This window comes from Corythoichthys intestinalis, chromosome 8 (genome assembly GCF_030265065.1).
Source record: "Corythoichthys intestinalis isolate RoL2023-P3 chromosome 8, ASM3026506v1, whole genome shotgun sequence".
NCBI lineage: Eukaryota > Metazoa > Chordata > Actinopteri > Syngnathiformes > Syngnathidae > Corythoichthys > Corythoichthys intestinalis.
Window position 1 is genome coordinate 22,613,287 of NC_080402.1, and position 16,234 is coordinate 22,629,520.

The 16,234-nt window shown below is 39.4% G+C and overlaps 1 protein-coding gene across 1 annotated transcript; it reads right to left on the reverse strand.

Moving 5' to 3' along the window:
- Window positions 1-1,905: 1,905 nt before the first annotated feature.
- Window positions 1,906-16,219, reverse strand: LOC130920214 (probable ATP-dependent RNA helicase DDX5). Its single transcript, XM_057843241.1, has 13 exons — window positions 16,051-16,219; window positions 11,032-11,212; window positions 10,808-10,904; window positions 10,569-10,702; window positions 8,203-8,268; window positions 7,859-8,000; window positions 7,590-7,750; window positions 7,321-7,493; window positions 7,131-7,241; window positions 6,699-6,760; window positions 4,475-4,534; window positions 2,907-3,128; window positions 1,906-2,675 (listed from the first exon to the last, which is right to left on the reverse strand). The coding sequence occupies exons 1-13, from the start codon at window positions 16,089-16,091 to the stop codon at window positions 2,233-2,235; spliced, it is 1,893 nt and encodes a 630-aa protein (XP_057699224.1). The 5' UTR covers window positions 16,092-16,219; the 3' UTR covers window positions 1,906-2,232.
- Window positions 16,220-16,234: the final 15 nt, after the last annotated feature.

Here is a 16,234-nt window from a genome sequence, read left to right on the forward strand (position 1 = left end):
CACACAATGTTTAAAATGGTGTGAAATTTTTAGTCACTTTTTTTTTTTTGCACATTTACAACATTATTTAGCAACTTAAATATTTATTTTTAAATAAGTTTTGGACCTGATTCTTTAAATCCAGAACTAAATATTTAATTTAAATCTTAAATTCATATCCTATATCCTAAATGTTAAATCAGGTAACGTTCAGAAATAAATATTTAGCTTAATACGCAATTTCACATGACTGGAGACCGGAAGTAACAAAATAAAAGCTAGTGGAGCAGCTCTTACTGTCGGTTTACGTTGCTTGAAAATGAATTAAAAAAAAAAAAAAAAAAATAGCTACAATGCTCAAGTAGGTCGAAATCCAGCATAGGGCTACTGCACCTTAAAACATGTTTTGTTTCCTCTTTGGGATAATTGTTGTTGTGATTTGGTCTAAACAAATAAAAGTTGATTTGATTTTGACTTAGAACACATCCATAACTGAACAGTATGGACATGCAGCTGACAATGTTTTCTTTAGGTAACTTATTGTAGTTCATCGATTTTATTATTACTATATTCTTTGTTCCGCAGCCCCTTTGAGCTCAATTTGACCTCCTAAGAATTCTTCAAATGCACCAAAATCGGCAGGCAGGTCAAGACAGGTGCAATCTTTGATACCGTGTAAAGCAGTGGTGTCAAACCGATTCCGCAAAGGGCCTAGTGGGTGTTGGATTTTGTTCTAACCGATAACGGGCAGTGAGTTTAACCAATGAACTTCCTGCTGAAACAAGCAGCTCCTGACGAAGTTTAACTGATTACACATTAAAAGATCTAATTGGTGAAAAGGTGTCTTCTTCATTGGTTGGAAAGCAAACCTACACCCACTAGGCCCTTTCTGGAACCGGTTTGGCACCTGTGGTGTAGAGACAAGTTCCACATACAATAAGTAGCGGCCCCTAGCAGCCATTCTTTGTCCCGCCAACATTTTTAGCCCTACTTTGACCCCCTCAGAATGCTTCAAAACTCACCAAACTCAACAGCCTGGTGAACACTGGTGAAAACTTTGATAAAATGTAAAAAACAAAACAAAAAAAGCGTCAATGTGTGTAGCGCCCCCTAGGAACAAAACCAACATTTCATTTTAATTTTTTAAGGTGAAAGAGGAGGTAACAGCGCAAACGTTAAAACTTAGAACACATCAGTACTATATAAATGGGATACCATACACAGTGCCCAGACTGCCTTTAGTACTACATCCAGTTTTCTTTGGGTGGGCAGAGCGTGTCCGTGGGTGGGCACTGCCCACCCCTGGTAACGCCCCTGCTGCCCATACGTGCTCATCTTTCAGTGCCACAGGCAAACGTCAAAATGGATTCTACGTCTAACGGCAGTTAAATGGGTGTCCTGTAATGGTAACAAATAAAATGAAATACTGTGATTTGTGCATTAAAGTGTTACTGTGGTGCTTATAAGCTACAATAAAATGCCTGCCATTATCAGGCTAAAATAAGTCTAATGTCTGTGCAGCCCCTTTTCAATTGCTATCTTGCTATACTGTATATTTAAAAACAGGCAAAAACAGTTCAAGTTACATGAAAAACTATGTATTCTCAATGTTTTTGTCATACTTATCAGTTTTCAGCTCATCAAACCAATTTTCATAGACAACCCAAGGAAATATTAACCAAGGGTAAGAATTTTACAAACCTACCTGGGTCTATTGCTTTTTCCACAAAGGGCCACATAGGTTTGGATTTTTTTGTGCCTTAAAACTTCATTTAGAAAGTGCATTTTATACTACCTTGGGTTGTGGAAAAATTGGTCTGATGAATTAAACTTTGTGGCAAATATAGAGACAAAAATGGGTGGCAAATACTTTTTCACAGCACTGTACATGTTTTCACTAGATTCCCCCCAAACCAGACAAGTCTCCCTTTTTATTAACTTTATTGGAAAAAGGGACATGTGCTCCATTTAAATATTGATCACCATACTTACACCAATTTGTATCACAAACTGAATACAATGCATCACCTAGTTAAATAACTAAGGAATGTAACACAAAAACAACCGCGGAAAAGTACAGCACATGATCGTCGCACTGTGGGAGACGATCTCGTATTACGGAAATAATCGCAAAACCTGCTGTAAGAAGAGTTAAACATAGAATATTTAGAACAACTTCAAATATAACCAATATGTCACTACTTGTTGACTTAACAAAAAAAAAACAAGTGCATTCAATTCATTGTATCGCAACTACTGTGGATAGGGTGGTGGAATGGAGTAGGGCGCCATTGGAGGCGGGTGTGGTGGCTGTTGAGCATGTGGCGGCGGTGGCTGCTGAGGGAACGGGTGGTTCATGCCATTCTGGGCAGGCCTCTGCATGCCCCCAAATTGAGAGGGGCCCTGGAAATTTTGGTTCCCAAAGGCTCCCGCCTGATTGGACGGAGCATTGAAGTTACCTTGACCATTGCGGTTGTTATAATTGTTGCCATAACCACCGCCTGAGTTACCACTGTTGCCACCGTAACCACCCCCGTTTTGAACCTTGCCTCCAAACCCACCACCTCTTGGCCCATTTCCAAACCCTCTATCGTTGTCCCTGTAGCCGCCTCCACCGAAGTTCTCACGCCGCCCACCTCCAGAATACCTATCTCGACGGTCATCTTTGTAGCCACCTCGTCCCCCCCTACCACGACCTACATGGAATGGAAAAGAACTGTGGTCAGTCAAATTTCACCATACACGCAATTGCCACAATTTATCGAATTTTTTTGGAACTATAAATCACGTTGGTGTATAAAGTTGTAATTTGGGCGGGAGAGTTACTTTATCAGAGACACAAGAAATAAATATTATTTTATTATTTCTATATTTTAAAAAAGTGACTTATAGTCCGGAAAATACAGTAAGTAAAGTGCATTTTGTACCTCCTCTGTCTTCTGCCATCTGGATGAGCTTGGGGTTAATGGCCTGGTTGGCCTCCCGCAGCACAGAGATGAGGTCACTAGCCTGTTTCATGTTGTTGGGGGTGAAGAAGGTGTAGGCTGTGCCCGTTTTTTGACTCCGGGCTGTGCGTCCAATGCGGTGGATATAATCCTCGGAGGAGTTAGGGTAGTCATAATTGATGACAAATTTCACATCCTCCACATCTGTGAAAGTGTTGCAGTGTGGCAAAACGAAACATGGGAGGCCACACGAGGATTTTGCACACCACAACAGCCAGACCAAAGCAAACAGTTAGCAACTGTGAAGGCTGGGGAGGAAGGTGCTGGTTAGGCTGTTGAGGAAATGGGTTAAAACATCATCATCATCATTATTTGACATTTACTCCATGGGAATACTACTGTGGGAAGAGAGAAACGATGCACACTCCATTTGCTTACCATCATCCAAATGACCCCCCCGCCCCCCAAAAAACCTTCGCTCCCCAGTTTGTTACCAAGGGAGAATACAAATAGCTTAAGGCTTACCACATAAGGAGTATGCATTCACTAGTCCTTTCCCAATGCAGCCAAACCCCCTACATGTTGTCAAGTGACATCCAGAAGCTTCTATTACGCAGTTGGGCCAGGATATGCACTGGGACCTCCTCATATGCCAATATTGGACCATTCAATGGTACATTTTTTCCATGTTCTTTTTCCCCAGTACACCCTCAAAAGAAGCCACACTGCGCGACTTGCCAAGATCATCTATTCAATTGACAGGGGCCCCTTAAAAACAGTCTCGTGGGGACCCCTCGGCAAAAACAATTCCCACTTCATCATCGAGGCAAGATGTCTCAAGAAGCCATTGTTCACTTGAGAAAATGTCTGTCATTGGCAGGTCTCGACATGACTATAAAATAACAGGCGAGGGAGTAACTTTGGTTTGATCTGTCTCTCACTCTTTCTCCTCACTAACCCCTAAGCACATGTGCCAGGTCATCAATTTGCAGAGACTAATACAAGTTCTCAAACTGCTCTCTCCATTTGAAGGAATCCAGCACTTTGACGGGAACAGGAGGTAACCGAAAGCGTCGACGAGCACCCGCGTTACGCCGATACAAGCTCCGAAAGGTAACAATCGTTCCAAATCTCTTAACGAACTAGCAAGACTGTACGGCGCTCTCCGACACAACGGCATACAGCAAGCATTTTTAGGGGCGACTATGTTTTAAGTCGGAAACAGCTGGATGGCAGTTGTCGGGTGAAATCCACGGACAGAGAACAGATGTGATGAAGGCTTAGCCACAGAGCCTTTTGAAAAAAAATCACTGGCACACAAGAGCTTTCACCTCTCTAGGCCCACTGGGTGGCAAGCCAGTTGAGCACTTCCAATATGTCATCCTTCTCCCTCTCCAGGCCTGGGACTGTCATGCCTAGTGCCTGCCACAAAGACTCCACCTTAAGGTGAGAAAAACTCAGAAAATGCATAGAGAAGTTAAAGAAAGCAAAAACACTTTCTTTAAATTAAGTGTAACAAAGAAAATGTTGCCGCTTAATGGCAAACTGACCTAAGCCGCGGGAGGCCACGTCTGTGGCGATGAGGATCGGTGCTTTGCCGTATCTGAACTCTATATAAGTAGAGAGAGGAGACGTGGAATTCAATCACGGAACATTGTAATTACTTTGTTTTTCCACTGCGCAGACATGGCTTACTCTACTTTCCACAGATTAGGACATATGTGATAAACTGAAGGGGAAAAAATTGCTGCATTTGAACCAGTGTTGTTTTCGTCAACGATGACGATAACGAAGATATTTTGTCAACGATCAATTTTTTATAACAAGATGGATGCCAACTGTCGTCTGACGACACAATAACGAGATGAAAATTCACCATAGCTTACGTTAGAGGTGTGCGAAATTTCCAATTCTTAGAATATTCGAAATTCGGCCGTGGAAGATTCGAGAATGAATCACAAACATCCAAATTCCAATTATTGAAATATGTCAAGTAAAGTAGAATTAAAACCCAGCCTGCGCGGACTTCGGGACGCAATGAGGAACAGACTGAGAGTAAACGTCAAGCTTGTATTTACCCAGGTAATGACAATGCTCAACTCCTGGCTCTGGCTCAACTCATGCCGCTAGATAATAAAACAATAATATCTGACGGCTGCTGACAGCCGCTACAAACTACGTCCACATATTGCAACGGTAGATATCACATGTATAAAGAACTAGATGCGAAATGACAGACTAGGCGGCGTTAGCAGCACATGTAAAGAAAACTAGATGCGAAATGACAGACTTGCCGGCGTTAGTAAACAGCCGCCATCTTATAGCAGTAGACTTCTCTGGAAGGCCATTGTAGCGAACCTTCCAAGCGAACCTAATTAACTTTTTATCTAAAATAGTCCTAAATCGGCAAAATCTTGACTTGAATCTATCTTTAAAACAGTTTTAAAACTTTCACATGTCGAAAGTAGACAGAAGGGAAACTGTGGAATAACGGGAGCAATTTTAACAACTTTTACAGTTGATTCACAATATTAAATTGAATTGAAGGTAGTTTAAAGCTGCCGATAGAGAATGGGGACTTTAGTATTTTATCTATGTTTTGAACTGTTAACTTTATCCTGAAATAGTTTTTTATTTAAGGCTGAGAGGCTTTTTGTACAATTTTTGTAACTAATGTACGAAACATTAAAAGCAGCTAATAGCTTTGGGGGTCATAAATAATCTATTCATAATCGAATTGTAGCCTCTGAACCGTAATCGAATAGTTAGGTGCCCAAGGATTCCCATCTCTAGTTTCTGTCGTAAATTCACAACGTGTGATATTTTCTTATTGTATGTGTAGTTAGAACACATGTAGCAGTGTTTGGTCATGTCACTCATGTGATATGCTGCGCCTTCCCCCCGCCCCACAAACAAGCTTACACTCACCGGCTGGTGAGTAGGCCTGTACCCATTCCAGGCCCCTTTTGTGAAACAAAAGTGTAAGGGTCTGCTTGGTAAGTTTTGCCTTCTTATCTTGGCTAGATATGCCATGTTGCTTTAGCCTTTAAAGGTCTGACCTGAGTGATCATCACACACTAAACTAACTTGTAGCGTTAGCATTTAGCGAAGTGACTCGGTGTCTTCTTAAACTCTTGGAAAACATTCTACATACAGGTGAGTTTAATTAATTGCAAATAATGTGCTGTTTTCCTGCCGAGTGTGTATTATCATCATAAAGGTGATACCCTTGTAGACGCTACAGTTATGTGCTCGTGTTCATTCGAAATTGTTGGAAACCTTTTATTTATCCATTCATGGACTAAAACTTTTGAAGTTTATAGACGAAAACATTTTGAGAATTGTCGACTAAAACGAGACGAACTAACACATTTTTAAATGACTAAAATATCACTAAGACTAATAAGTATTTTCGTCCAAAAGACGAAGACGAAAATTAAAATGGCTGCCAAACACACATCAATTTGACCAACATTTTCTAACGAATCCATTTATAGAAAAGTAAATTTAGAATACATTTCTCTTCTTGTCAGCGTTGTTTTTGGTAACCATTATAATTTTTGTCTTAGTTTTATGGACGAAAATACTTATTAGTCCTAGTCACATTTTAATCATTTTAGAATGTGTTCGTCTTTGTCTAGTTTTGTCATCGTTGACGCAAACAACAATGCTTCAAGTGTTATTTCTTAGCGTGTTTTGGTGAACGTTATGCTACGTAGTTACCGCGCAGTGGAAAAGGGGCATTACAGAGCTAAAGTCATTATTCATTTTCACCATTCAAGACCCAGTCTCTCTCCTGCTGGCTCTTGTCTCCGTGAATTCCCATTGCTGGCCACCTGTGTGAGAAAGAGTCAGTCTAAAACACATTCCATGTCAGCAATGTAAAGTGACAGGGAGAACAATTAACCGCTCTTCAACTAGATACCAGAATTAATCCATGTATCTAAAATAATAGCTTTGCATTCAACAAACCAAACCATGCTTTTACACCAACTATGTGAGGAATTTGAAATGAAATCAACATAATTAAGTACTGCTTGATACATTTAGTGTCGTTTTTGTTTGGTAGAGTGTTATAAGATTTTTTTCATGTGACATAAATCCCTCAGCACCGCAAAGGTTGAGGGTGCACTTGTGATTAAGTCACATATGACAGGAACAACTGTTTAGGAATAAAACACAGGGTAAAACGGTGTCCTTCTTTACCCATCTCTCCTCATCCTTCTTGTGATTTCGTCACAGCGCCTTTTGGTCTCCACGAAAATAATTGTCTTGTTCTCCTTTTCGCTCATTATCTCCTCCAGCAACCGAAGCAGTCTAGGAACAAGATAAAAGATTGCTCTTTAGCTACTAATATTAATTAACTTCGACCTTCCTCTTCAGATGCCTTTCTTACTTGTCCTCTTTCTCCATGTCATTGCAGACATCAACAATCTGCAAGATGTTATGGTTGGCGCTGAGCTGAAGCGCTCCAATGTTAATTTGCACATAGTCTTTCAGGAAGTCCTCAGCAAGCTGCCGTACTTCTTTGGGCCAAGTGGCGCTCCACATCAGGGTCTGACGGTCTGGCTAATAAATAAGAAGACAGAAAAGATTTACTCCCTGACTAACATAAATTCCTATCTTTCAACTCTGTGTCAAAATTCCAAAAGAAAAGGCTCTCACCCGTATTTGGTCCACGATTTTGCGAATCTGTGGTTCGAATCCCATGTCGAGCATACGGTCGGCCTCATCAAGCACAAGGTAGGTACAACGCCGCAAATTTGTTTTCCCGCACTCCAGGAAGTCAATGAGACGACCCGGGGTAGCAATACAAATCTCAACTCCTTCAATGAAATAAAAAAATAGGGGTGCTTGGAAACATTTCTCCTTTGTAGGGATTCCCCTAACCTAAAAAGTTTAAGAATCCCTGGTGGAAAGATTAAATAACATACCCCTCTCGAGATCCCTAATTTGGGGACCTTTGGGTGCGCCGCCATAAATGCAAGTTGACTTGAGCTGGGAGGCCCTGCCGTACTCAGCAGCAACTTGTTGAACCTGTTGGGCCAGCTCACGTGTAGGCGCCAATACCAAGCACTGTAAAAAGCAGGAATTTGTCAAAAAAATTTTGCATTTATCAATGTAATTGATGTAAAAAAAAAAAGTTCACTCACTATATAAACAAATAGGGTAAAGGTAGGACTTTTAATTTAAGACCTCAAAGTGAAATGTCCTTTTTAACCAGAAAACAAATACTCAGTAATTGTGGGGATGTTTTATGTGGGGATGTTTTACTTACAATTGGACCATCGCCATGTTCCAGGAAGGGTTGATGTTGGATGTGCACAATAGCAGGCAGAAGGTACTGAAAAATAGGGATGCAATGATACAGTTGTCACGGTTCGATACGATTTTCGATCAATTCAATACATTTAATGCTCCGAAACAAAAAATACAAGTGTTATTATTTATTTTTTATGCTTTTTTTTTTTTTTTTTTTTTTAGATTTTGCTAACAAGCAAAAATAACAATGCCATCATATAAACATGCATTTTAGTGCATAATATTTGTGTGTTTACTTCTTACTGATCTGAAGAAATTTTGTATAAGTGCTGAGAACAATATTTACGGTTTGTAAAGTGAGGTGGGGCACACTGTTGATTGCTACGGCTCTCTTAGCAGCTATTTTTACCTCACGAGCAAAACATCCTATTTGTGGTCCAAGTCCATCTATGTTACGTACTGAATTAACAATATTTGCAGCATTATCTATAGTCACTGGTATGGATTGATTTGGCCTGCTTAACTTCCATTCAGTCATGGCGGGTTTTAATTCATCGATGTAGCATATGGACTAGGGGTGCACGATATCCATTTTTTAATACCGATATCGATAACTTCCGGCTCCTTAAGGCCGATACCGATACGATAACCGATAATATATAAGTAATTTTTCAATGTATATTCGCCTTAGTTTTTGAACACCCGTAGGTAAAAAATACTACTGGTTGATTCAGCATAGATTTGCCCTTGACCGAACCAGAATTTTCATGATGACATGAACATTATGATCATGAACAAAACAAAGAACAGTTTTGACTTCAAATAAAGTGCCCATTTTTTTTTTCAAATAAATATAATTTGAGTCAATCACAATCAATCAGTCAGTATCATTGACGATGTGTTCGCCTGAACAATGAGCACTGATCTAAAACAAACATAAACCCAACAGGTATTGTGCTTTGTCAGCAGATAAAACATTTGGTGCAACAGGAAAGGAGACTTTTGTCATCTTGGGCCATTAAACAAATTTCTTAACCTGGCAATTATACTGTAGAACAGCAAGCCTGTCAATAATCAAAATGCCTCTCAAGAACTTGTAAACACTGTAAAATGCAAATATTTGCTAATTGTCATTGTAAGATTTATGACTCAATGAAGGTAAAATACGGCTTCTAGAACAGAACAAAACTTTGAATACTGGCAAAACAGGAGTGCAAAAAAACGCACACGTCCCAATCCGACACCGTGCCAAAAATATTATCAATAGGGCCGATAACATATTGTTATTGGGATGATGTCATAATTCCTATTATTGGACCGATAATTATCGTGCACTTCTAATATGGACTACGCGTACCATCATCACTTTGGGCTCACGCAGCCAATGGCATGGGACTTGAAGGGATCTACAGTACAAGTCCCCCTGGTTGTGGTTTTCAATCCTAGCAAATCTACGCAATGCCCAACCATGCTTGTGTTTTTTAGTGGCCAAGTGGTGAGTGTGGGCCATGGAATTCATCTATTCTAAATGAGATATGCTTTAAAAAAAAAATTTAAAAATCACAAATTATCAGTTTAGGAGTGCTCCAGTCGCATCTCGGCTTTAATTGTGTGCGTAAAACAACGCAGCGCAACAATATTGTAAAATCCTGAGGAATGCTGTTAGGCTTCTGTTGTATGCTTGATTTTTTTCATAATGAAATCATATTTTTAAATAAGTGTTTTTGTAGGTTCATTCAGTCAAAAAGGTTCCTGACGCCTGATTTAGGGGCCGTTTACATGGTGACGCTACTAGAATACGACAAATTTTGTGTTTGCATTTAAATGGTTCCGTCTCCATTTGAACAATGTCGTAATTCTGCGTGAAAACGATCTAGTATTCATGCCAGGCCCTAGGGGGCAGTACAGATTTACAAAGTGATAGCCAGTTATGCACTTCCTTGACACCATAAACCTCCTCAGTCCGGAAGACAACATACCTGCCCACTCCAAGCAATGGCATTTTTGTTTTGCTCCAAAAGGCACAAAAAAGCAAACATTAAACATATTCAAATTAAATATATGATAAAAACAGAAAATTAAAAGCTTACATTCTGCAATGTTTGCCGTTTTTAATGTTTAGTAGCAGCGCTGCGCATGCCCAAAGTGACGTGTGAGAGTGCTGATAGTTGCAGAGCAAGCTCCGCAATTGAATCCTTCCACTTTGGAGCCCGGAATCAAAGGTTTGCGTCTTCGCCTTACATTTTCACTGTCACCGTGTAATTGCAATGTCATTCCGCAACACAATAGTTGCGTCTTGGTGTTGAAGCGTCATCATGTAAACGGCCCCATAATTAGTCCCAATGTAAAATGTAATAATTACTGTGATGTTCTGTTACTTACTGCAAGAGTTTTTCCCGAGCCAGTTTGAGCAATGCCAACCATGTCTTTGCCACTGAGAGCAACTGGCCACCCCTGAGCCTGAATAGGGGTTGGTTCAATCCAGTTCTGTCTGACGATCACATCCATAACATAATCTGTGGAACATAAAAAGGCTAAATTAGAGGCTGTATTTTCAATGTAGTATTGAATGTAAACCCTGGATAGAATAGTTTAAAAGAAGAGTCCTTAACTATACTCACTTGGAAATGTTGCTTCATGGAACCTTATAATTGGCTTGGGGCATTCTCGGCTTTTGACCGTGATTTCTTTGCTTCTTCTGTACTGTTCAACTTCTTGCTATAATCGTAACAAAGCGAGCACACATTAACAATACTAGAACGCAATGACAGCTTAGGTGGAATACACTCCAGCCAAGCTGCCAGTCAATCCAACGGGTATGTAAACAAAAACAGTAAATGCTTACAATTGATCTTCGGGTGACATCGGGGTGTTCTTGGTAAAAGTTCTTTTGAAACTTGGGAAGTGCATCAAGGTTCCAGTGTCGCTTTCGCAGCCTGTCACCAGGATTGCCAAACTTTGGCGGGGGAGGTCCACCCCTGCCGCCTCCTCCACCACCTCCATATCGAGGAGGTCCTCCACCATATCTAGTGAAGGAAAGACACGGGACCCACAGTTAATATGAGGAAATAAAGTGCCTCACCCATCTGAAAACAGAACTGGTTTGTCATGGGATGGGGTCAGCAACACTGAATATATTTTTTATATCTTCGTATATTCAGAGTTGTGAACTTCTAAACAATAAGAATAAAAGTCGATAGATTTAAACTTAAATTACACCATTCGAACACCAGATGCGACGTGAATGCTAATTCTGCGAGGGTATTTAGTACAGGAGGGGACATTGTGACCTGTCACAGAGCAGCATTAAAGCCTGATAGTGTGGTAAGACTTATTTTTGTGGACCGCAACTTTTAAAGTAACGGCTGTCTTTTTTATCTGTCATATTTTTTAAACTGAACATTTTCTTTTGTCTATTTATTTTTTTGATGTTGTGTAATTTGATTACATCGTGTGCAGTGTTCTGCATTTTGTTAACTTTTAATTTTCAGCAATTTCTTCATATTTGTTAAATGCTGTGGAGTAGTTTGTCACCATGCATGCATCTTTGTACTGACATTAAAGATTGGTTAAAGCTAGCGGTGGTAACCTTGGGGCACCTAACGATTTAATTACTATTACGATTCGATTATAAATATATTATTGACCCCCCCCCCCCCCCCCAGCTATTACCTGCTTTTAATGTTTTGTACATTAGTTACAAAAATTGTACAAAAATCCTCTCAGGCTTAAATAAACTACTATTTCAGTATCAAGTAAACAGTTCAAAACAGAAAATAAAATACTTAAGTCCCCATTCTGTATCAGCAGCTTTAAACTACATTACATTCATTTCATGTTGTGAATCAACCGTTAAAGTTGTTAATATTGCTCCTGTTATTCCATAATTTCCCTTCTGTCTACTTTCGACATGTGAAAGTTTTAAAACTGGTTCATCATTTAAAGATAGATTCAAGTTAAGATTTTACCGATTTTGGAGTATTTTAGATAAAAAGTTAATTAGGTTCGCTCGGAAGGTTCGCTACAACAGCCTTCCAGAGAAGTCTACTGCTTTAAGATGGCGGCTGTTTGCTAATGCCGCAGAGTCTGTCATTTCGCATGTAGTTCTTTATACATGTGATATCTACCATAGCATTTTGTGGGCGTAGTTTGTAGCAGTTGTCGGCTGCAGTCAGGTATTATTGTTTTTTTTGTTTTTTTGGGTTTTTTTTATCTAGCGGCATGAGTTGAGCCAGGGCCGTGAATTGAGCATGATATTTACTCTCGGTCCGTTCCTCATTGCGTCCCGAAGACTGTGCTGACTGGGTTTTAAATCCGCTTTTTACTTGGCATATTTCAATAATCGGCATTTGGATGTTTGTGAATCGTTCTCGAATCTTCCATGGCCTAATCACAAATAATCTAGGAATCGGAAATTCTGCACACCTCTTGTTAAAGCAGCATCTGGTTTTGTCAACTTACACTCAGTGGCAAAAACCTGACTTTAAATTTTAAAGAAAAAACATTATTGTGATAATTATTGATATCGATTGATAAGAATTGTTTTTTTTATCTTGATAACATTTTTGTCATATCGCCCAGGCCTTGGATAACCGTTACTGTTTGGGTGATTATCTTTGTTAGTTGTGATTTTGCACCACCTGGTGGCCAAAAGAAGTAGTCAAAGATCAAGACGAGAAAGGAGAGAAAGTGGATGAGCGTCTTAGAAGGAAGCTGACAACTCCTTTCAAAGGTTTTCCTATTGTATTCCTTGTTCAAGCATAGTCTGTTAGCTCTTCGACAATATAGTTAGTAAAGCTAATATAATGTAAACCCTATTTGCTAACTACTAATGCTAATTGTTGTGTGCAACAATGAGCACTGTCTACTCTGTGATTTTATGATAACTAGTAGGGCTGAACGATATTGGAAAAAACTGACATTGCAACTTTTTGGGGGTTTGCCATATAAAAACTAGAAGAATTTTCACCAAATGACTTGAATAGATCTGTTTAGGAAGACTTTGGTTGACTAACAATGACCACACTGTATTCATATAGTGGTATTTCCCGGCCCCGGATTACAATGTAGCCGACTTACATGATTTTGACCTTATGACGCTGGAGTCTCCTCCGCCATTTTGTCTGTAGACCAGTTTTAGGGACGCAAACAGTTTATTGTATTTTTTTTTTTTTTTACTTTATTTTATTAATACGACTGTTCTGCCCTTTGGGGAAATGAGTTTTTGATTATAATGGTGAATTTTGTTTTGTGATGCATTTATTTTGCCGCAGTAAGCGTAGTTCAGGTAGTACTTCCACACGCAAGAAAGAGTGCATCTACACACGAAGAAGAACATATTTGCGCACACATGAGGAAATATAGGGGTAAATGCATTTACCCCCAAGAAAAAGTCGCGCAGCCAAGTGAGAGAGAGAGAGGGGATTACAGTTTAGCGTGCTGTCTAGCTAGGACTTGGCGAGGACAGTACAATGACGCATTATACATGTTTTTGGATAGTTATTTTGAGATCTGGGGGGTTGTTAGGGGTACTTAAAGGGATCATTCCAATTTACGCGGAAATTCGGGTTATGTCACCATCGTAGGAACGGAACTCGTTCATAACCCAGGGACTACCTGTAATACTGTTTATTCTTTGCCAAGGGGGTTCATTTGTGAAAGATGGAGATTGCAAGTCCTGCGATGGGACTATTGCGCATGTGCACATTGCGATGGCGATGTGTAAACGATATATAGTGCAGGCCTAATAACTAGTGTAAGATGTACGTTGAGTGTGTTTTCTGGATCTTACAGTTTCACAAGAAATACATGGACCGCTTTACTTTTTGAATGTAACGTATAACTAGAGCTGGGAATCTTTGGGCACCTAACGATTCGATTTTTGATTACGATTCAGAGGCTCCGATTCGATTATAAAACGATTATTGATGCACCCCCCTCCTTTTTTTTTTTTTTTAAAATGTTTTGTACATTAGTTCCAAAATTGTTCAAAAATACTCTCAAATACTCTCTCTAAACCAAACTACTATTTCAGTATCAAGTTAACATATAGCAGTAAACAAATATACAAAAATAACAGTAAATAAAAAACTCCAGTCCCCATTCTGTATCAGCAGCTTTAAACTACATTCAATTAATTTAATGTTGTGAATCAACCGTTAAAGTTGTTAAAATTGCTCCCGTTATTCCATAATTTCCCTTTTGTCTACTTTCGACATGTGAAAGTTTTAAAACTATTTTAAAGATAGATTCAAGTCAATATTTTACCGATTTAGGAGTATTTTAGATAAAAAGTTAATTCGGTTTGCTTGGAAGGTTCGCTACAACAGCTTTGCAGGGAAGTGTACTGCTTTAAGATGGCGGCCGTTTACTAACACCCGAGTCTAGCTTTTTGTAGGTGTTCTACTAACGTAACCTAATTTGTATTGCATCTAGTCCTATATAAATGATATCTACCGTAACATTATGTGGATGTACTTTGTAGCAGCTTTTCGGCAGCAGTCAGGTATGTTGTTGTGTTTTTTTATCTCGTGGCATGAGTTGAGCTAGAGCCATGAGTTGAGCATTGGCATTACCCGAGGGGCCGGGTAATGAGAAGCATGATGTTTAGCTACTCTCGCTCCGTTCCTCATTGACCGCGTGGCGCGCCGAGTGTGTTGTACTTCCGCTTTACTTGGCATATTTCAATAATCGGAATTTGGATGTTTGTGAATCGTTCTCGAATCTTCCACGGCCGAATCGCGAATAATCTAAGAATCGGAAATTTTGCACACCTCTAATGTATACACATAATAGGACCATTTTACCCAGACAATGCCAGGAACAGCCAAGTGTAATTATTGTGTATTATACTGTCAGTAAGGGATCAGTTAACAAAAAAAGGTAACAACATCAAACCTGTGGAGTCATTTTGTCAATTTATTAAGATAAAAAAGAAGCTTGAAATAATTTAAATCCAGTACTTGTACTGAAACGGTTTATCACTCAGGTTAGTGTTTTGGCCTTTTTTTAAAAATTTTTTTATTATTATTATTTTTTTTAATTTTTTTTTTACTACTCCTTACCTGTTCTGTACTTTTGGTTTCAACTTTTGGTTTTACTTGGTTGTGGAGAATGTGGAGACAGGTTTAATTAAAGTTTAAGAAAAAATGGTTGGAGTTCTATTTGTGGATTTGATTTCTTATATATTTATTTAGTGTGTTTCAATTGCCTTTAATAATTTACGTGCTTTAAAAAACAAAACAAAAAAGTACATCGGCCTCAAATAACTGCTATCGACTATTTAAAAAATCGAAATTAGCATCGGAAAATGTTAGATTGGTCGACCAATATTTGACAGTGACAGACGTCCAGTTCATTTCAAGTGGGAGGAATAGCAGCGATTCCAGTCAAAATGGATTAGCCGTTTATCGCCGTCAATAGAAGCAAATGAGTTGACTTGATTATTATAAAGTTAATGCAATGCACATGTTTGCAGCCGATCCTTTGCTCGAAGCCTGCTTCTCCGATTGAATGTATGTATGTGAGTAGACGATTAAAGCCTTATGGCCAAATGAAGCTATTCAGAGGATTCAATGTATTTTGTCAAGAGAAGTTGCTGCGTCATACATCCATGTTAAGATAAGGTTGTCGTTTATATATTTTTTTTCTTCTATCTCGCGTTCGTGCAGTTAAACAACCACAGAGCCCGCAGTTTGCAGTCACCTTAAATGCATATACATACGTCCCGGTATGTTCATTTTAACACAGAACCGAACGAACACGGTCAGTGTTCTTTTCACATCGACAGCGGCGTCTGACGTTGGCAGCCATTTGTAAAATGAAGCGAGAAAGGGAGAAATTTTTAAAGCAGAAGGAAACTTACCCTCTATCTCGGCCACGGTCTCTGTCTGAAAATCCTGGCATTGTGTAGCACAATAAAGACAGTAAACTAGTACAAGATTACGCTAAAGGTACTTAATTGGTAAACAAGACTGACGACGGTAGCTGAGAAAATTCGGCGGAAGAGAAGGAAGTGACGTCACAGAAGCGGAACAGCGGAAACGTCA